Source organism: Rhipicephalus sanguineus, chromosome 11 (assembly GCF_013339695.2).
Source record: "Rhipicephalus sanguineus isolate Rsan-2018 chromosome 11, BIME_Rsan_1.4, whole genome shotgun sequence".
NCBI lineage: Eukaryota > Metazoa > Arthropoda > Arachnida > Ixodida > Ixodidae > Rhipicephalus > Rhipicephalus sanguineus.
In genome coordinates this window covers 55,467,343-55,487,636 of record NC_051186.1, presented here as the reverse complement: position 1 = coordinate 55,487,636, position 20,294 = coordinate 55,467,343, and the positions used below count along the sequence as shown (strand labels likewise).

The 20,294-nt window shown below is 46.9% G+C and overlaps 2 protein-coding genes across 9 annotated transcripts in view; one reads left to right on the top strand and one right to left on the bottom strand.

Annotated features, from left to right (window-relative positions):
• LOC119374634 (protein-cysteine N-palmitoyltransferase HHAT) overlaps positions 1 to 3,477 on the bottom strand; it is a 95,416-nt gene extending 91,939 nt beyond the window's left edge. For 4 of the 7 annotated variants that reach the window (XM_049410763.1, XM_049410765.1, XM_037644800.1 and 1 more), the window contains exons 1-2: positions 3,231 to 3,477; positions 1,987 to 2,069 (exon numbers count right to left, since the gene is read on the bottom strand). In XM_049410763.1, the coding sequence (XP_049266720.1) occupies positions 1,987 to 2,069; positions 3,231 to 3,289 (142 nt within the window). In that variant the 5' untranslated portion in view covers positions 3,290 to 3,477. The remainder of the gene's footprint in view (positions 1 to 1,986; positions 2,070 to 3,230) is intronic. The other 3 variants (XM_049410761.1, XM_049410764.1, XM_049410762.1) reach the window with 2 other exon arrangements.
• A 3,987-nt stretch (positions 3,478 to 7,464) lies between these two features.
• The window catches only part of LOC119375642 (HEAT repeat-containing protein 5B), a 59,826-nt gene continuing 46,996 nt past the window's right edge, over positions 7,465 to 20,294 (top strand). Inside the window, exons 1-9 of one of the 2 annotated variants that reach the window (XM_037645864.2) lie at positions 7,465 to 7,584; positions 9,246 to 9,382; positions 9,913 to 10,127; positions 11,747 to 11,855; positions 14,006 to 14,155; positions 14,874 to 15,045; positions 16,443 to 16,597; positions 17,685 to 17,931; positions 19,011 to 19,160. In XM_037645864.2, the coding sequence (XP_037501792.1) occupies positions 9,254 to 9,382; positions 9,913 to 10,127; positions 11,747 to 11,855; positions 14,006 to 14,155; positions 14,874 to 15,045; positions 16,443 to 16,597; positions 17,685 to 17,931; positions 19,011 to 19,160 (1,327 nt within the window). In that variant the 5' untranslated portion in view covers positions 7,465 to 7,584; positions 9,246 to 9,253. The remainder of the gene's footprint in view (positions 7,585 to 9,245; positions 9,383 to 9,912; positions 10,128 to 11,746; positions 11,856 to 14,005; positions 14,156 to 14,873; positions 15,046 to 16,442; positions 16,598 to 17,684; positions 17,932 to 19,010; positions 19,161 to 20,294) is intronic. The other variant, XM_049420427.1, reaches the window with a different exon arrangement.

Sequence of the window (20,294 nt, the reverse complement as noted above, 5' to 3'; positions counted from 1 at the left end):
CACCGCTCTTGCGCGGCGCGCGCCTCTGCGATGCGCAGTGATGGTTGTGGGAAGCGCCCGTTATCCGCGGGTTTCCTTTCTCCGGGCTCGCTTGTTTTGGTGCGCTTGGGTTGCAAGTTTCACGAGCCTTCTACTTCGGTGATCGAATTTCACGCGCCTAAACCTTGAATGATGAAAATGTGCAGTGTATCAGAGTGCAATTAAACAACTTCAGTAGTCACGTTTATTTCTGTTCCAGCTTTCTTTTTTTACCACGCAAGTCATGTTGCACGCCCATACACTTGGCCATGGAAAAGCGAAAGAAAGAATTTGTTTTGGGGGTTTTAAGCTTTCACAGGGCTTTCGGTGGCTTTTGCTCTCGAATGCCGCAAGGCGCTGGTGCGCCGTATGGGCCGGCAACCGGATGCAAGCGGCCCAGTCGACGACATTGTGGGTTTGTGAAGGAGCTCGTCTCTTTTTTTTTTTTTTTGCCTATGGGCATTCTGCAGTAAAGAGGCGGCGGCATTTGTCGTCTTCGGGGTACGTGACCACTAAAAAAAAAAAAAAGGGAAAAGAAAACAGTAAACTGTTCGAACGTGCTGCACCAGAGTAGTAAAAAAAAAACTGAAACGTCTACTGCGAACAAGTGCGGAGTGTCGTAGGTTCCCCCTGTCCGGACCTATGTTGGTGTCACGATTCGATAAAAATACAAAAGAACAAAATGACACGTGCAAACGATTTGTCTGCTTTGATGGAAGCGCAGTAAAGAACAACAAAAGGGAAAGAACGGCGTTTTCTACACTGCCAGCTCGTTGCAGCGAATGTCGTCTGCTAGGAAACCGAGTCGGAGCGAGTTCCTCCCGGCGCGCGCGGCTGCTCTCGTCTCCATCCCTACGGTCACGTGCTCCCCGCGTCACTGCTCCCCCATTGGTTGACCTTGGGCAGCCGCTCTGCCGCTCGCGAATTTTTCCAACTCTGGCGATCTCGATCGCGCGTCCACTGGTCGCTCGAAAAAACCTGTTTTGGGGCTTCCGCGACGGCAGCCGCTCCGCTCTTGGAGCAAAATCGCTGCATGTGAAACAGGCTTTAAGGCAACGCGCGAACCTACGCAGCTGCTCACTTAGTTGATGCTTTTGCAGCTGACGATGATAAAATACCATCTGAGCGACTTGTAATGGACGGGCCTTTAAAACATCCACTCGCTATGCAATTCACGTGTTTTGCCGCCTGGCGCGATACTACGCTTCTGCCACGCAATATTACATGCGTTAAGGAGACTCCTTCCACTACATGACATTCATATAGTGCTTTTTTCCGAAGCAGTTTCGAGCAATAGCGTGGCTCTGTGGTACAACACCTGCTTGCCCCGCAGACGGCCTGGGTTCGATTCTCACTCGAACTTAAAACTCCTATTTGCTCATGCCTATGAAAGTATATAGGCGTGACGTATACAGCAAGCGTTCGTTGCCCAGTAGTGTCCGAGTTGCGTGCAAGTAGGTGGCGTTTGCAAATATACGCAGTTAAATAAAAAAACACTCGACGAACCGGAGAGCTGGGCGAGTTGGAACAGTCCATTCATGATGGCGGTTAGGATACTAAAGGTATACGAGATGAAAAAAAAAGTGAGGGGAACACAACGCTTCATGCCCTCGTCCCGTTCGTTTCTGTGTTTTATTTTTCTTTGGGTGTTATCGCTGGTTTTCTTACTGCGCTAGGGGCCAGCGTGACAAAACAGCTCTGGTTGAAAAAAATAAGCGCCGCTACTTGTTATACATGCATGTTGCGCTAATTGGCCTAGCTCTCCATCTGGTTGATCTGTTTATTAGCGGTCCTGGCGACCAGTTGCCGTGTGTGCGCGCGTTTTCCTTTATTGAAATTCACTTGCGTCATCTAATCAGTCGAGTTTCGGCATGTGCAAATGACAATGATATCATTAAGTGCAACGTTGAATTGGTTAGGTGGCTGCGACTCCTATCATACGTGAACTTAGAAATCCTCGGAACTTACTAACTTCGCTGGCGGAGAAATGCCACACTGCGTACACGGAGATGGCAATCCATGCGAACCAGTGAAGCGCACATGTTGCGCACCTGAAAGTTAAAACATTGTTCGTGAGTAACCCCTCGACTGATCACTTCAGCGGCACTGGAAAAAGTTGCACGCTCCCTTGGGCATTTGCCTAAGACGACTCGAACACGAAATCCATCCTCTTTTTCTCCTTCTTCTTTTCCTTCTCGGTCGATTGTATTTATTCTTTACCCCTCTCCCCGAAAGCTATCTGGACCTAACGTGGTTTTGCGCGGCCTCCGGGATGAGAGGCATTGCATGCTTTCTGCACCTCACGTGGTTTCGCAATGCCTCCGGGATCGGCCCACCTTTGACCAAGCGACTACGTCATGTGATGACGTCATCACGTGACGTCACGTTATGACGTCATGATGACTACACAAATTTTGACGATCTTTGACGTCATGATGACGTCGTATGGTGATGTCATCACGTGATGATTTTATGACGACAATTAAAAACGATTTTCCGCGTATTAGTAAATTACAAATTCACAATACCGAAAACGCCATCTCTTACCGCGAGGAGACGTTTGGTAAGCGAGAAAACGCACGAAAAGAAAATGCGGGTGGCGACGCCCCGCTCAAATTCTCCCACCAAACGCCGTGACGTCGCAGACTTTGACGGCGTCCACTCGGCATAGGTCGGCAAAAAAATGTGGCGCTCACTCAGACTCACTCAAGAAATATATTTTGCGCTTAGAGCTCACTCGGACTCGGACTCGCCAAAGTTTTCCTCAACCGGACTCACTCACTCAGACTCACTAAAATATTTCTCAACCGGACTCACTGAGAACTCAAACTCGCCAAGATGTTACTCACCCGGATTCACTCGGACTCAGACTCACGTGGTTCGACCTGAGTCTGTGTGAGTCGGCTCATAAATGAGTTTGCCGACCTATGCTACTAGGTGCAACGTAGTTCCTAACCAGTAGCTTTGCTAAAATCCTACTTGAACAAGTAGCGCAAAAAACAAGGACCCAAGAAAGAACAGGGAGACTATAGACGAGCCATATTCCTTCTTGAGTCATTGTCTTTTGCCCTACTTGTTCAAGTATGAATTCCTACAAACAAGCCCGAATTTCAGTTCTTGCATTCTAAAATCGAATGCATCATTGATTAATCGCTCAAAGAAGTCTAAGTAACAATGCAAGCTATAGCTTTGGGTAAGCGTGACCACTCGACCTTTGCTTCGGGGAGAGTTCCTGGTGTCCGGAGCCATTTTCGCGCCGTTCCTCGGCCATCACGCAAGCGCTCTGCCACAAAGCAGTCACTCAGGGAATTTGTGAAGTCACCGACTCGTCGCGTCTACATTTCTTCCAAGAATGCACGTATTCGACCAAAAACGCGAGATCCCGAGAGCGGTCGAGGCAATGCGTTGAGAAATTCGGTCATATACGTCGGCGAAACTGCGCAGCTGTTATAGCGCGCGCCTCCAGTGCTACGAAAATTAAGCCAAAATCTGCCGATAGTGAGGCCTTTGTCGTTGTGTTTTTGCTTTTCTATTTTTGCTTGACGCGTCGCCAGACCCTAGAGAACTCTTGATGAGCAGCTGTATGCGTGGTAATTAAAGGTTAAAAAGCGATATAAAATGTCTCGAAACACAGGCGCGGCTGTGTGGATCGACGGTGCAGACATTTCGAATCTTCGGCGAGCCTTGCACACACGCACACACATAGGCGTGCGCACGAGGGGGGCAGCGGGAGGGGGGCGCCCACCTCTCCATAATCATGTGAAGGAGGCGCCAGTTCTGCCCCGTAGCTTTACTCAGTGGGATACGCTTGCTCTTTGGCGATAATGGCGACCGGGGACCCCTGCTGTTGCATTCAAAGAACCGTTTATTTTCTACTTTACCCCCCAAAAACCGGGGACCAATGGCAGGCCGTCAGAGTAGCACGTCATCTCTTCTTTTCCATTTCTGCACCCATGGTGAGGCTTGTTTTCTTTCGGACTCGACCGACGGGGGCGGGGGGGGGAGGGGGGGAGGGGGGGGTGTCAACACACTTACACACAATAGATTAAAAATGTGCAAATGTTTCTCAATTTCTGGTGATAAAACGATGCAGCGTTCAACATACGTATAACTCTCCTTATTTCTTTTTGCAAGCCATGTAGCAAGCTGAAATCTTTAGCCCGTCGAAAAGTCGTTAGACGTGACGTCGGAACATTTATATGCCGCGCGAGTGCTTCTCCGAGTAGGTCGCATAAACTTCTAAAGGGCCCCTAAACCACTCCGAGTTTGAAGACGAGAGAGCGGTTTCTTTCTCCGCGAACTTAGCTTGTATTTGCGTGGTACAAAAAAGTAGACACGACACGACAGACAGGAAGGCGCTCAGCACCTACCTGTCTGTCGTGTCGTGTCTACTTTTTTTTTGTACCGCGCTAATACAAGCTAAGTTCATGGATCACCAACTGGCCCAAGCTACAACACTTCTTTCTCGCATTCACGACCCTTCCTACAGGCGCTATCGCCTCCTCGTCGCTTATTTCTTCATAAAGCACGTGGACAATGTCAGCTATAAGCGCTGAGCCTATCAGGATTTCGCGCTGCTACACGTTCTCACGGTCATAACAGTCGTGCTGTCTCTGGGTGCGGCTGGTTTCCTGCGTCGCTTCTTCGGTGCGCATGTTGACATGCAAGCAGGGGCGTAGCCAAGGGGGGGGGGGGGCGTTCAACCCCCCCCCCCCGAAATTTTTCAATTTTGCTTGCGTATATATACACGCACACATACAAACGCACGCACGAACATACATGAAGTATGGTTGAACCCCCCCCCCCCCCCCCCCCGAAAAAAATTTCTGGCTACGCCCCTGCATGCAAGGGTTGAGAAAGGTAAAAACACAACTTAAGAAGTCCGGCCCAGACGGCCGAGGCAGTCCGGTTCATGACGTCAGTACGTAATGCGCGCCCATTGGTGCAGGCTTGTGTGCAACCGCCTTTGAGGAGGAAATGCCGTGGACTTCTAAAGTTGTATCTGTCTGTAGGAGGGAGCTTCACGTGACAACCTCGAAAGGGAAAGATAGGCCCTAAACTGGCGTAGCCACGAGGCCGGTGGCGGGGTTCAAACATTCCCCCTCCGAAAATTTTCGATTTTGCGTGTGTGTATTTATACACGCACACATACAAACGCACGCACGAACATGCATAAATTGTCCTTGAGCACCTCCCCCCCCCCCCCCCCCCCATTCCGAAAAAAGTTCCTGGCTATGCCACTGGCCATGCATGCGGCGTTCATTGGCCAGTACTGAAATTTTTTTCTGAAGGGGGAGGGAACGAGGGGGGGGGGGTGGCTCAAGCACACTTTACACATGTTCGTGCGTGCGTTTGCATGAGTCGGCAGTCGGCGTATAACCAGTGAATTCCTCCAAGATCAACTCTTTGCCGTCCGGAGAGCTCATCGGGAAAGCCTTTGGCCTACCGGTGCCTACGTGGGCGGAGCCACCAACTTAGCCTGTGGGCTTTGCCCTTGGGCCGTAGTGTCTCTGGACCATAATAATTCTATTGCCATGTCATGCCATGCCACTGACCCTAAGTCACGTGGTAGGCAAGCGCTGCTACTGGTAGAGTGACCTAGAATAGGTCTCTCTATTATTGGCTGGTTCGCTTTGGTTGAGTCTGCTGCGGGCTCTGCGGGGGTCAAATCTTACCCAAGGCACCGCGGCGCGCACTGAACTCAGAAGAGCGGGAGGGGTAGCGTCAGTAAAGGTTTGCTTGCCGAGGCTAGCACAAAAGAGCGCAGTCATCCGCGTTATAAAAAGTCTCAGCAAGCGACTACAATGACGGACTTGTTTTCTCCAAAGCATTCCTTATCGCGCGGGGCTTCGACTGTGCTCAACACTCACAGGTTACGTCCGAATTTTATGAGTGATGTGAGTGGTGAGGATGAAAAACTTTCAGAACGAATTGTTTATAACGAATTTAATTCGACTCCCTCCTTCAACATAGTTATAATGAGATTTACGTGCGTCATCTATGAAGCAATAATATTAATAAGTACATGTTATACTTAGTATAACATCAAAAGCAGGCCCGTCAGAGCTAAGCATTGTCTTGATATACCTATGCGGCACATATAGACAACAGCTAGTACAAGTAACACACACACACACACACACACACACACACACACACACACACACACACACACACACACACACACACACACACACACACACACACACACACACACACACACACACACACACACACACACACAAAACATGACACTGATTAGTACAATAAAAAAGAAACTTGAAACATTATGTGCCGCTCACTCCATCAATGAGGGAAAAAAAGCCAAGGTGTAATTAACTTAGCGCTGAAATGGGAATACCGCACTTGCTCGAATATAAGTCGAGCACGAATTTAGGTCGACCCTTATGTATTGTCCTCTACGGGAAACTTAAAAAAAATATTCGAATATAGGTCGACCCATACTTTTTGAGAAACGGAAAGATTGAAACGTGATACGCCTTTATTTATGATAAGAACGCACAAAACCCATGACGTGTCATGATTCCCGCAAGCGAAAGAATGGCCTTGGAGGTCTGCATTTTCTCAACCGTTGGTGGCAACGGTATCACATGCAGCTATCATGGTCCTGTGCATGACGTCGTTCTCATTTCCATCGTTTCATCAGTCGACAAAAGATGTTGACTGAGTGTACCGGCATGCGCAGGTACGCGGTGGCTGAGTCGGAACTGTAGTCGGTAGCATTCACGGTGGCCTTATGTGCATAGCGTTCGCAAAAACTCGGTGGGTATGCGCCACAGAAAGCGGGTATGTGCCAAGAAAATACTAGCATAGCACAGCCATGTGTAGTATAGTATAGAAAGAGGTGGGAAGGGAAATGAGGATGCAGGACTGATGTGAGGGTGAGAAGGATGGGGAGAGGGGTAAGCATAGCATAGCCATGTATAATGTTGCCACGTGCGCATCTTTAGCTATTTTTATGAAACTGGTCCGTTACACGTACGTATAACCACTGCCTTGCACAAACGGTGCTCGAATGTCTGGGAACCTTCCAGATTATTTCATAATCTTCTCATAGGCTTTAGCGCACAAACGCGAACAGTTGAGTTCATTCTAGAACTAACGCGGCCACCGGCGATAAGGCTCGAATGATAAGGGTCGATAAGACTCGGAAACTAACGGCATATTTCTGGGGTTTTCGAGGTTCCTAATATATGGCTCTCATTTCATTGATGCGTCCAAGGACCGAAACCATAACCGTAACTGAAACTGGCAGATAGCAAAACTAACGGCATATTCAAAGCGCTCCGAACAAACTATTGTCAGGCACAATATATGTAAAGTTACCATTAAATAAATAAAATGTTTGTCTTTCTGTTTTTGAAATATTAAGGTACTCTGTTTTTTTATGTATAACTGACCACTAGCGCCGCTATTACAGGTTTCAATCTTTTTTGCGACGGGAAGCCGTGTACCGGCCCAAGCACAAAAATGGACTCCCTAAGTTGCTAGCTTGCTGTATCCGTCGGATTATTGCGATTTTAATTTTACTGCCGCCATAAAAAGGTATGTCTCGTCTACCTTCATCAGTCTCGCATGACATTGCCTTCGCTTCGCGATCTTAAACGGAAAGCTAGCAACGCTTGCCTGTTTTACGCGCAACAGTTTAGTTCGTTGACGTCCAAGTTCCGCATCACAGATGGTAGTCGTCTGCTGAATGTGCCACATTAATAAAACAAAGACTATCTCGAAAACGCTCGTTAAATGGTTGCCGAGGGTCCGCTAGCGCCCTTATCTCGACCCTTTCTGACCTCTCTGAGCTATAATGGTCTTGAATGCTCTTGGGACTTAGTGAGAGAAGTTAATCGTTTCGCTTTGGAAGAGCGACTCCCTGCCTCCAAGAGATGCGAGGACGCCCACATGATTCTAGTTAAGGCGTAAGAAGGCGTCATCTGTGCGGCCGTAGTTGCGTGCTTTAAACGCTACGATCGTGATAAGCACGAGGTATCTGCCTGTTGGCGATGGTTGGGATAATTCGACGCGATGTTACCCCAGGTTACGTTAGGCTACCTATGCCGGTAGTCCGCTGTGTATTTCGTTTAGCCTCATAGTCCTGACGTGCTATCAAAACGTAGGGTCTGCATCAAGCAAGACGTGATTTCTCGAGTGATTTGAAGAAGGTTAGTCTTCTGAGACTGCTCTGTCGCTGCCTGTTTACGCGTAATTGAACTCGTAAGAGCTCAAAGGAGAACTCGTAGGAGCAAGCGGTGTAGAGATTTGACAGATGTTCTTTTCAGATGAGTCGTCGCCAACTCGCCCATTGTGTGTCGTTGTCGTCAGTCACTGAAAAATGATAGGAACAAAATAAAACGAAATTTTACAATCGTGGCCGAATATGCATCAGTGTGCTCGTCTGTTCGCTTGTGTATGCATCGTGCGGATAGATTATTCGTTGTCGTTAAAACGCTAGCTTCCCTGCTTTCAGCTAACGCTGTGCCGATTTTTACGGCAAATAAACTAGAGCATATCATCGGCACCGTCATTTTAAGCTGTGTGGACGTTTTCTGAATTAACTCACATGTGCCAATATATCGCTATCCGAAACTGCAGCAGTGAAACTAAACTGTGCAGCCTTCTTATAAGGGCCATGCTAGTCGCCACCTTAACAAGTTTAGTCTGTAGGTTAAGTGTTCGGTTGTTAACTGACTAGAAATATTTGTTCCGTAGCACCAAGTTTGGGGCTGCTGTCATAAGACATAACTTGAACAAGGAGCATACATCTTTAACGGCTTCAGACGAACACAGATTGTAAGGCGCAAACATTGAATGCTTTTCAATGTAGCAAAATGGTGTTTAAGGCATGTTCTGAATAAGTATCGTGGAAACTGTACAACGATGTCCTTTGGAGAGACACTAAGGATAGCGATGGAACATACAACTAATGCGGGGCAAGCTTTAAAAAAAGAGCTTGCCGTTTCCTCTCCACCTTTCTGGTATTTTATCTATGGTTGTAAACATTTTCAGTGTCACAAATTGGCACGGTATGACTTCCACGTAACAATATTAGCATGCCACCAATATTGAGCAACAAGACATCATACCATACATTAAGATGCAGTGGCATTACTGTCAAAAGGATGTAACAAAGCCCTAAGTGATCGACACCCATAGTGTCTCACTACTATCGCACTCATTCTTTTGATAACTGCTGTTCCTTTCGTCTGCAGAACTCAAGATGATGGAACTGTCCCACAGCCTCACCCTCAATGAGGAGGTCCTGGCACAACTACCCGAAGTCAAGCGTCCAGTCTTTGTTTTTGAATGGCTGCGTTTCCTGGACAAAGTGCTTGTGGCTGCGCAAAAGGTACGACCTTGGTGTTCTCTGCCAGCCCTGATGGCACCTTCCGTGTTTCATAGTGTTTTAATTTTGTGCCACTTGCCATTATGGGAATTGTTGCAAGAGCCATAACTTTTTGCTATGCAGTATCATTAACAACCAAATTCTGTCATGGTTTGTGTTCTAAGACACTACATCTGAGATGCAGGCAGTTTCATGTTCACTTGACGATCGCAGCTATATTATAAATGCTTTTGTATTTGCAACTTGTATTTGCGTTGTTTACCTGTTTTGGCGCATTGTTAGCTATTCCTTTCTTCTATCCCTTTCTTCTCTCCATTGTATTCTCTCTTCTTTTTGCCTTGACCCTCAATATATGTTGTACGCATTCATGGGGAATCCAAACTGAATTCTAATTTAGATGCACCATGAACAATCAATCATGCAAGCATACGATCATGGTGCATCTAAAGCCACACTGGATTATTATCACTGTTTATTGTACACGTTTCAAGAAAGAAAAATAAACATTTTACATGTACTGCTTTTTCATCTAGTCGGACATCAAGCAGTGCCAGAAGCAGCTGGTCGAGCAACTTGTGCGGCAGATGCGTGAGGGTTCGCCCGGTCCCCCAACACGTCGCATGCTGGGTCGATGCCTGGCAACCCTTTTCAGCGTTGGAGACACCTTCTTGCTGTTTGATGCCGTCAACCAGTGCAACGACATCCTGCGCAATCGAGACGATTCACCCAGCTATTTGCCCGCTCGCCTGTGAGTGTTTCAGCTATTTTCTTTCCTGAGCCCGCGCTCTGTGTGATGGGTGGAGTGGATTGGCCAAGCTTTCAGATCAGCTGTTTGTTAAAGAGGTCATGAATCACCCCTCGGGCTTAGTGAGAAAACACATCCTGCATACAGAAGACATTGCTATGAACAGCTCAGCCGCCAAGTCTTGCAGTCATGAGCGACAAGGAGCGTTCAGAACCAGAGCACAAAGTTGCCATTTTCTCAGGTGCCCTCTTTTCATACAGAGGCCTGTGCTCACTCTCTTTGGAGCTGCCAGTGCCTGCTGTTTGACGTTGAACATCAGATAGCATGCTATTGGCCACAGGCACGTAGCCAGAATTTTTTTTCGGGGGGGGGGGGGGGGGGGCAAGGCCTAATTATTCGAAAGAAAGTCTTTTCATGGTAAAAAGAAAAAAAAGTTGCCCGGGAATATAAAAAGCTGGACGAATTTCGGGGGGGGCCCGGGCCCCCCGGGCCCCCCCCCCCTTGCCTACGTGCCTGATTGGCCAGTAGCCAGCATAAATCAAGAGCGTCGTTTGGATCAGATGCCCTTCTCGCAGAGAGGGGCCGCCACATGCCGGTGCCGCACTTCATCGTCTGCGAGCATTGCACAGTGAGCCACACTCGTGCACAGGAATCACAATGGGAGAGAGCCATCATGTTTCATTATGCAGGCTCAAGGTCATGACGCGCATTGACGTAACTTCTTTTCTCCGTGCTATTCCTCCCTGTGTGGCTTCAAACGTGCTCATCACTACAAGAGAAGAGAGAAAGCACTTAAAGTGCACAACAAATCCCTGTAATTCCGCTTGTTCTTGATGGATTCAAGAACTTCTTGTGGTGATCGATTCACGAAGCAATAAACTCCGATACTGAGGTCATTCTATGTTTACTTTTCGCTTCCAAAAGTGGTTCAGGACTCCTTTAAAGGCCAACTGTGATCATATTGTGGCGGTGAAAAGAACGAGGAAGCTGGCTCAGATTAGCGAAAAAACTCCTTTCTCGTTACTCTGGTCCGTACGAGATCTTGCGCCAACTGTCTGACATGACGGGGGAGATCGCACCAGCCGACGTGTCTTTGCTACCTCACGTCACCAGCGATATTGTTCACGCCGCCAGACTCAATTTTTATATACCCACGTTAAGTGATGCGCCACGATTTGCACCGGGACGGAGCTAAACCTGCCGGGAGGGTGATGTGGCAGTGAAAAGAATGAAGAAGCTGGCTCAGATTAGAGGAAGATGATGCCTCTTACCGCCGCTTGGGCACCAGCTATATTTATTTGAAAATACACCAACTCTGCACTCGTGTGCCTGCTTTCTTCGTGCTACAGTATTTTCCATTGGCTACATTCAGTATGAGCAAGTAGTAGACATAACTGAAGCAATCTTGGCAAGGCTCCACAGCTGGTAGTGGTTCGTTTTCTGGTTAGCAGCTTTCAAATAACACCTATGCAGACAGCACGTGTATGTTGCGATGGTTGCCATGAGAAAGGTATATGAGATGTGTGTTGCCTGAAGTGCATGTGTGGTTCACAGTTCACGCTGTGTCGAGTGCCTAACCAAAAGGTTTGCCTAATGTTCGCAATAACATTGCTATCTTCAAGGGCTGCCATTACAAGCACGGGTACCATGTATGAGAAGTTGGGTCGAATGATGGGACGCAGCTATGAAGACACGGTCCACATTCTCCTCAAGTCGCTTAGAAACGCTGAGGTAGGATTGCCATTTCTATTTTTAGTGCCTCTAAAGAAATGTTTCTCCTTCGATTGTTGACTTTACTTTACAAAAGTTAAGAACAGTTGTGGGACTTGTTCAACTCTTTGTTTCTTTGCTTCTGACCATATGAGACGCTGGAATGTAGCAGATACAAGATATTGTTGGTGTGGTTTGTGCATGGAAGTAGCAGTAGGGATGATATGTTGTTGATGCTAATGCTAAAGGTTCTTTCTTCATCTAAACATGAACTTTGATATCTTGTGTGTTTAGATGAGGACGAAAACAAGAGAGACGTTGGGAGGAAGGTGAAGGCTTGAAATGGTGAACAATTGTTGAACAGGGGATGCCGCTGGAGGGGACATCGACAGGGAATGTCTCTGAATAAAGAATGCGCTGGCTGCAACGGCATTCACTTTTCAATAGAGCTGTGCGAATAGCAAAATTTTGGGTATGAAGCGAATTCGAATATTGAAGTGTGAGTGCGAATCGAAAAGAATGTTTCTCGAATATTTCTCGAATACTTCTAGAATATTTTTCAAATACTTCGAAGCGAAATTGCAGAAAAAAAAAGTTGGAGAGATTCTTATGAGATAGCAACATGAAAGTGTTTCTTTTCGCTAGGTTGATGAAGCACTGGCGGGGTGGTGTTTCATAGTTGTCTTATCAAGAATAAGGCAGTGTAGAGGTTGAATTGTATTTATATACATGATTTGGTGCAACCAAAGTGTTGCCGACAACACTTTACACGTGATAGGCAAAGATGCCATTTCCTCAGCCTCTCCTCCTCTTTCAACTTCTGTGGAAGCCCAACTGATGTGGCAGACAAGGGTGTGCTCCCTTCGAGTCCGGAGTTCCAAATCTGCCTCATAGACGTCGATATATAAGAACATCTGAAATTTTGGATTCTAAAAAGCTTCGGCTTCCGATTTTGCGGACTTCCTGCCCAAATTTCAGGTCCAAAGCATCATTAATTGTGCCCCCACCTCTGCCACATCTTTCATCTCCACGTTGGAACCAGCATTTTTTTTAGTTAATACATGCGCGACCGTAGCAGAGCGTGAAAGGCAGCTTTGCCGCAATACCGGGTTGTGATGAGGTGAAGCATATTGAAAAATCTAGGGACCATTTCCAATCGGACGTTGACTGTGTCTTGACAGTTCGACCGTAACGGAGCTTGAAAGGCAGCTTTGCCGCAATACCAGGGTGTGATGAGGTGAAGCATATTGAAAATCTAGGGACCACTTCCAATTGGACGTTGACTGTCTCTTGGCAAAGTTCGACCATAACGGAACTTTAAAGGCAGCTTTGCCGCAATACAAGAGTGTAATGAGGTGAAGCATATTAAAAATCTGAAGGGGTCACTTTCAATTGGATGTTGACTGTATTTGTTTTTGGGAAGTTTGAATAGTAAAATTCCAGGGCGAATCGAATCGAATAGCAAACCCTATTCGAAAAATATTCGAAATTTTGAATATTCACACACCCCTACTTTTCAACAATGTCTCATCACTACAGTCGGTTACACCTAAGAAAAAATGTCAGCTCCTTCCATGGCCATCACTGTCCCTTACACAGAGAACATGCATAAATGCTCCATCCAATAGCGCTTATTGTGACGTTAAACACTTCTAGAATGTTTTAGATAGCTGACATACCCACACAGACGCGCTTTTGTGTCGATGGTTCTAGGTCAGAAACTCGAATGTCCTGGTAAATTTCGCCAGGGATTTGGACATTGCTGCTCAGCCAAATATAATGTTTTAGGTAGTAACAACGGACCTTTGTCTTGATGTGCATAGTATTTACATTAGCCAAGGAAAATTACTTACGGTTCAAGTGTAAACCAGCAAGGATGGCTGTCTTTCACAGGTGAAGGGCAGACGCGCTGTGGCTCTATGAGTGGAGCCTACATTTTTTATTAGGTTATAACCAAGTATAGATGGTGACAGTTTCTCTCCTTATGTGCACTGCAGTCTGTTGCTTATTACTATTGTATTTTTGCTCCTGTGCATCGTCTAGTGATGCCGTTGGCTCCGTCACCTCTTAGAGGAAAGTGCGTGCCATGCTAATGAAATTCCGGACATGGCCAGTTGCTTTGGGCCTCATTGCACTTTGTAGTGCTCAATAGTATCCCCTCTGTTGTGCAGTCACAGTCCCGCTGCGAGACTATGCACACCATGGAGAAAATGGTGGCCGGGATGGGTGCAGCAGCCAGTCCCGTGCACAAGGACATCTTCAAGGCGGTGCGCCACTGCATGACTGACCGGGTCCTGGCCGTGCGCTGCGCTGCTGCCAAGGTCTGTGCCGTAGCTGCCACGTCCGTGTGTTTGCGAAACTCACTACCCAGACGGGAATGTGGCACTAATGTCCGTAAAGGTCGGGAACGCATCAGAAACTAGAGAGCAGACATAAGCTGACTACATGGGTTTTTTTTTAGATTAAGAGGGAGATGCATTGAACTGATAACTGTCTGTTTTCTTTTTCCTGTTTCTTAGACCATAGAATTGGGAACACCTCAGCATGCTTGTGCATCTTTTGTGCAACAGCTTAATTCTCACCCATTATTGACAGTGGCTTACACGAACTCAGTCAAGAAAAGTAGTTGTAATCCTGATGAGCACAGGTTCACTTGTCAAAATGCTGGTTCCAGTGACATACCTTGTTCAGTTACTGTTGACCATTTTGATGTCTCATATATGAAAAATGTACCAGTCAAATATCATCAGGGGCATAGCCGGATCATGTGGCATGTAATAAAACAACCTGCTGCATGTTTAGAATTAATACTGGTGTCACAGGGCAAGGGCCACTGAGAAAAGTGTTTGTTTGGTTAGGTTTCTTGTAGGTTTGTGGTTATTCATCACCGAGATGCGCAACTGCCTTGACTGCTGTGAACCTGAGGCCATTGGATAACTTGCTGCAGTGTTTCAAACATGACTTGGCTGCCTTGCTTTTGCGTACCTGATGCAGCATAGATCCAGGTTATGCAAGATGGCTTTGTGTCCTGAAATGCAGTGCTTACTGGAGATGGTGTGGCACGCCCCTTTCCTCTACACAAGTGATCTGGAGACAGTGGCCTCCATCTGTTTCCGGGCCTTCGAAGGCTCCAACTACGAGGTCCGCTGCACCGTAGCGAGGCTTCTGGGAACTGTGGTGGCCATCACTCAGCAGGCCTCTCAGGCACAGGGTGAGTTAACAAATCCGAATTCCTAATATCGCCCGACTATACAACACAGTCAGTCTGTATCAATACTTTCATGTCAGTGTGCTTTGATCAAGTGTTACGTCACGTCCGCTCAGAAACTTTTGCTTTCAAATAGCTGCAATAATAATTTTTCATGAAGATACAGTGGCAGGCAAGTTAGAAGCATGCGTCCTTCTTTTATGAACATTTATCCTCACCCTGCTTCTGCTGCTAATTTTTCTTTATGGTGATGTGAGAATGTGTCAAAGCCCTATCTCTTAAAGGGGTCATTAACCACTTTTCCAAGTAATGATCTAATGACCTCAGTATTGGAGTGTACTGCCTCCCGAATCGATTGCCGCAAAAATTTCTCGAATCCGTCAAGAATCAGCGGAGTTACGGGGGTTTGGCGCACACTCCCAGCGCTTTCTCTCTTTTCTCGTGCCGACGAGCGCACTGGAAGCTAGACAGGGATGGATGGCATGGGGGAAAGAAGTTACGTCAGCGCACGTCATGAAACGCGATCGCTTTTCCGCTGTGATTCGCTTGCGCGAGTGCGGCTACCGTGTACTGAGGAGTGCGGCGCCGGCAAGCGGCGGCACCCCGCGGCAAGAAGCGCATCTGATCCGAACGCCGCTCTCGATTTACGTCGGCTATCGGCCAATAAGCATGCTATGTCTCTTGCGACGTAAACGGACAGATCCGCGACGTAAACGGACAGACGCCCCGCCCACCGACGAGAGTGAGAACCGGCCTCTGTTTGAAAAGAGGGTGCCTGGGGAAACGGCAACTTCGCACTCCGCTTGTGGCCATTACGCGGCACGCACGACTAATATTTGGCAGAGCAGTTCATAGCCGTGTCAGCTTTCCGCAGGATGTGCTTTTTCAACAAGCCCAAGGGGTGCTTCATGACCCCTTTAACAACACTTTTTTCTTTATGGTTTTTGGCTATTCAGCTTTTAGTACTAAATAACATCGTGTAACGTGCTACACCTCACGCAGTTGTGATCAATCACAAAGAGTCTTTCTAGTAAACACCCGACTCCATAATGGTATCACTGAACTGCAGTTTAAGGTGACCATTTCCATTGATACTTTCCCAAAGCGTCGTGCTGCTGTGGTAGTCACATGTTATCATGGCTAGGTGCTTGTACACTGCACTTAATCACCAAATGTGCGCAAGCTTATTCAGGGGTTTCTTTAACAGCAAAGTGTCAGTTTGAGCTGTTAGCTCACGGTTACAGTTTAACGGGACGAAGAGAGGACGGCGATGTGGAGAACCTTTCATGTTTTTGCATTCACATAGACCACGTTTATCCATTGCACATTACATGGTTAATGCGATCGCGGTGCATTCAGTCTTCACCTAACTGTTTGTGGTCGTTTTCTAACCTTTGTAGTTGGAAAGAACAGACTGGCCAGTTTGGAGGAGGTGCTGAACTTGCTGGCGTCCGGTTTCCTTCGTGGTGGCATCGGTTTTCTCAAAGGCAGCGCTGGCGAGATGATCAAGGGCGGATCGTCTGTGAGCCGCGAGATACGAGTTGGAGTCACTCATGTGAGTGTTCAGTGTCCTAATTACCTTTGTTGTTGCATCTGGCTTCAAGCCTTGGGTGGATATCAGCGCGCCTAACATATCTGCTGTCTACGTACTGCTCACGTAAGACATATGGATTTTTTTTTAATTTTAAGTTTGAACTTGTGAAACAAGAGTGGCAGTGATGGCCATGGATAGCTAAGAAAGTGTCTTCCACTTCTTGCGCTCTGCTACATTCTTGCTACAAGAGGATGCAAAATTATGCAGTGGGTATTACGAGTGCACACAGAGTTTAACAGTGAAGTGAAGTAATTGCAGGACAAGTGAGTCGTCTTCCTTTAACAATCAGTTCGATCTCGTTATAAGTGCACAGCTACCACCATCTGGCTACTGCCATCACATAGGTGCGTCTTGTGGAAGCGCAAATTTAGGAGGTGCAAGAGCCATGCTGGATAGACATAAGGTCAGCTGCAAATAAACATTAGTTTAAATTTTTCATTTGTCTTGTGCCTTCCTTCCTTCTTTCATCCTGTCTGTACTCACATGCATTATGATTGACTGTCTATAAATGCGTGACATTTACGTAATTTGATATCAAGGTTGTGGAGACCGAATTTAATGCAAGTGGAAGTGTTAGAATAAATTATAGTACATTTTATAGCAATTACTTGTAATTACAATGCAAATAATTATCTAATTATTGTAAAATCAGTCATGCTACATTTCTTCATAAACCGAATTCAGTGACCCACTCATATTACACGCGATAGTTATCTGCTGGCAGCGAGCATTCCTAATAAGATTTAAAAAATATGAAATTTCTGCTGTAACACTGCACGTCCAATGTCTCATTAAACACGGTACTGCCTTTGCCAAGGTGATCATGTGTAGCAAAATATTTCCACCAGAAGTGATATAAGAGAACTTCAGGCAGCAGGAATGCTTAATTTACCGTTAGCTCAGTGTTTGTTATCTCTTCCTTGCCAATAGTGCACAGAAATGGCAAAAGTAAGTGTCACGTCCAAATGGGGACGCCGTGTCGCCAAAGGTTAACGGTGTTGTTCAACCTGTGGCTTATGCACCCTTGCTCTCCCAACCTGCGGTGCAGGCGTACGTGGTGCTGTTCCAGCGGTTGGGCGGCCTGTGGCTGGAACGACACCTGCCGGTCGTGCTGAGTCACCTGCTGGAGCTGGTGGGCCATCCGCGTGCCGTGCAGACTCACGTAGATGCCGTGTACAGCCGCAAGTGCGTCTCCTTTGCGCTTCGCTCAGTGCTCGGAAAGATGCTCGGGGACAAGGCCCAGGCAGCGGCCTGCAAGGACCTCGTGCAAGTCATTGTCAAGCACCTCAACTCGGGTGAGTGTCGTTGGTTCAAGTCAGTCGCCTTTTTTTTTTATTGGCACAAGCACCGAGTGACACTCTTGTTTCTCTTCTGAGCACTTGCTTCCAGTTTTCCGAATATTCAGAAAATGTGTTTTAAACTATAAAACTGGTACAAAATTGATGGATTTCATAATTCAATTTAAGAGTAGTCCAAAAAACGGCAGAAAGGGGAAGGTGGAAGCTGGCGAAGAAAAAGTCCGCAAACAGGAGGTGGGTGCTCAAGCCGACGTTTCGACAAGTGGACTTGTCTCCTTCAAGGCTGGAACTAGCCTTGAAGAAGACAAGCCCACTTGTCGAAACGTCGGCTCGAGCACCCACCCCCTGTTTACGGATTTTTTCATCGCAAGTTAAGAGTAGGATACATATAGTATCGGAGCATAACTTTGCTTAAGCTAAGGGCCAATTAACTGTCAGGATAATTGATGAAGATTAATTGAAGGAGCTCATTGAAGGAGCTGACGGTTTTCTTGTGAGCAGCCGGAATCGTTGCATCACCTGGTGGAGTAAATCTCAACAACAAACTTTGTACGTGGCCTCTGAGATCTGCTTCGGCAGTGCAACGAAACACAATGTTAACCATCGCACCAGGGCACACGAATGCCGAGGTGAGAATGCCACTACCAGAGACGCCTAGTCAAGGATCGGGGCCACCTCCAATCCTTTTTTTTTCTATTTCGGCAGCCAATCGCAAAAAGCAGGCTGTGTGTTCACTGCCTACCGGGTACTGCATGTTTCGTATGAATAGTGCTGCAGAAGCCGTGAGCCACGTTTACGAGGAAATTTCGCTCAGATGTGCCTCCTGAGGTTGTCATAAACGTTGCACTGAGGATGTTCTCTTTTCAAACCTAGAGTAATAGCAAAGTGACAAATGCAGAGAACAGTGACCTTCTGCTTGCTGTACAGTGTTTAGGTGTAATACCATGTAAGTTGTTATTAACGAACCGTGAGGGAGGGCAGAGTTGCAGAGTTGCTTGAAGTTGCACTACTGGGGATGGCATCTCTTTCGATAGGATAGGATGGTCAGAGCATTGTGTCTCCTCCTCCTCCGTTAGATGCTGTGCTGGACAGCAACAGCGGCAAGGACGGCCAGCAGGAGGTAGCGCTGAGTCAGCACATCCTGGTCTGTGCTCTGCAAGAACTCGGCTGCCTGGTCGAGACCCTGGGCACCACTGCTGTCTCAACGCTCTCAGACTCTTCCATAGGTGAGACCTCTGCCGTAGAACTCTCGTGTTCTTTTGTTTTATGTGTGGGAGCATATCTCAGCATACACAAACCTACCATGAGTGTATGGTGTCCTAGTCTACCACATCTCCTCGCATACTACGAGCACTGGCTAGCAGAGGCTAATGATGGCTATACTCCATTTCAGACATCAGGTGCTACGCTATGAAAGCTAACAAGACTTCTTGCAGTAGGTGCGTACGCACCAAGAAATACTGCAATGATTTTACCACTTGTAATGTGATTGCTTCTTTTTTTGTTTTTAGATTGCATGATAAATGAAGATGCTTTGTGCCTTAGAAATGAATAGACGCCGTTATTTATACGGTCATTAATAGGTTGTTCTGGATCACTTAACGTCTATTTGTTTTCGTATCGTGGCCTCCGCGATTAGTTTCCGCAGCGCACAGCCGGAGCCAATTGCAGAGGCCACGTTTACAACGACGAAATCCAAGCACGAGATGCGCTGACTTTCGCATTTTGCTGACCGAACTTCTTGGGTAGCTTTCACAGTGTTGCACCTGGTGTATGAAATGGAGTATAGTGTTGGCTAAATTGTGGTCAATGTTGGTTAGTGTTGACAATGTTTGCCAAAGAATGGATGACCTTGGCGAATGCTGCGTCCTCTCCATAATGTATATTTACTGTAAGGTTGCTGTAAAAAAAAAAAAAAACTCGCTTGGGTCCCTTATGCATTCACCTAAAACAACTCAAAGGCGAAAGCCATCTTCTTCTTTTTGTTTTCAGGCGATGTATCGATCCTCCGCCACTCGCCTCCGAGATGTTCTTGCACATAACGTGGTTTTCCACTGCCTCCAGATCGAACTCATTTGCAAGCTTTCTGCACTTCAACTGGTTTTGCACTGCCTCTGTGATCGGACCGCCTCTAACCAAGCGACGATGTCATGTGATGTCATAGTGACGTCATGATGACATCATACGGTGATGTCATCACATGATGATGATTTTTTGCATCACTCGTGTGGACGCCGACTCTGACGGTCAATTTTCGTGTTCTATGAGGCATCTTAGGCTTTCACCTTAATAAAGAAATTGATTGATTGATTGATTGATTGATTGATTGATTGATTTTCCATGGCTAAAAGAATTCTGCA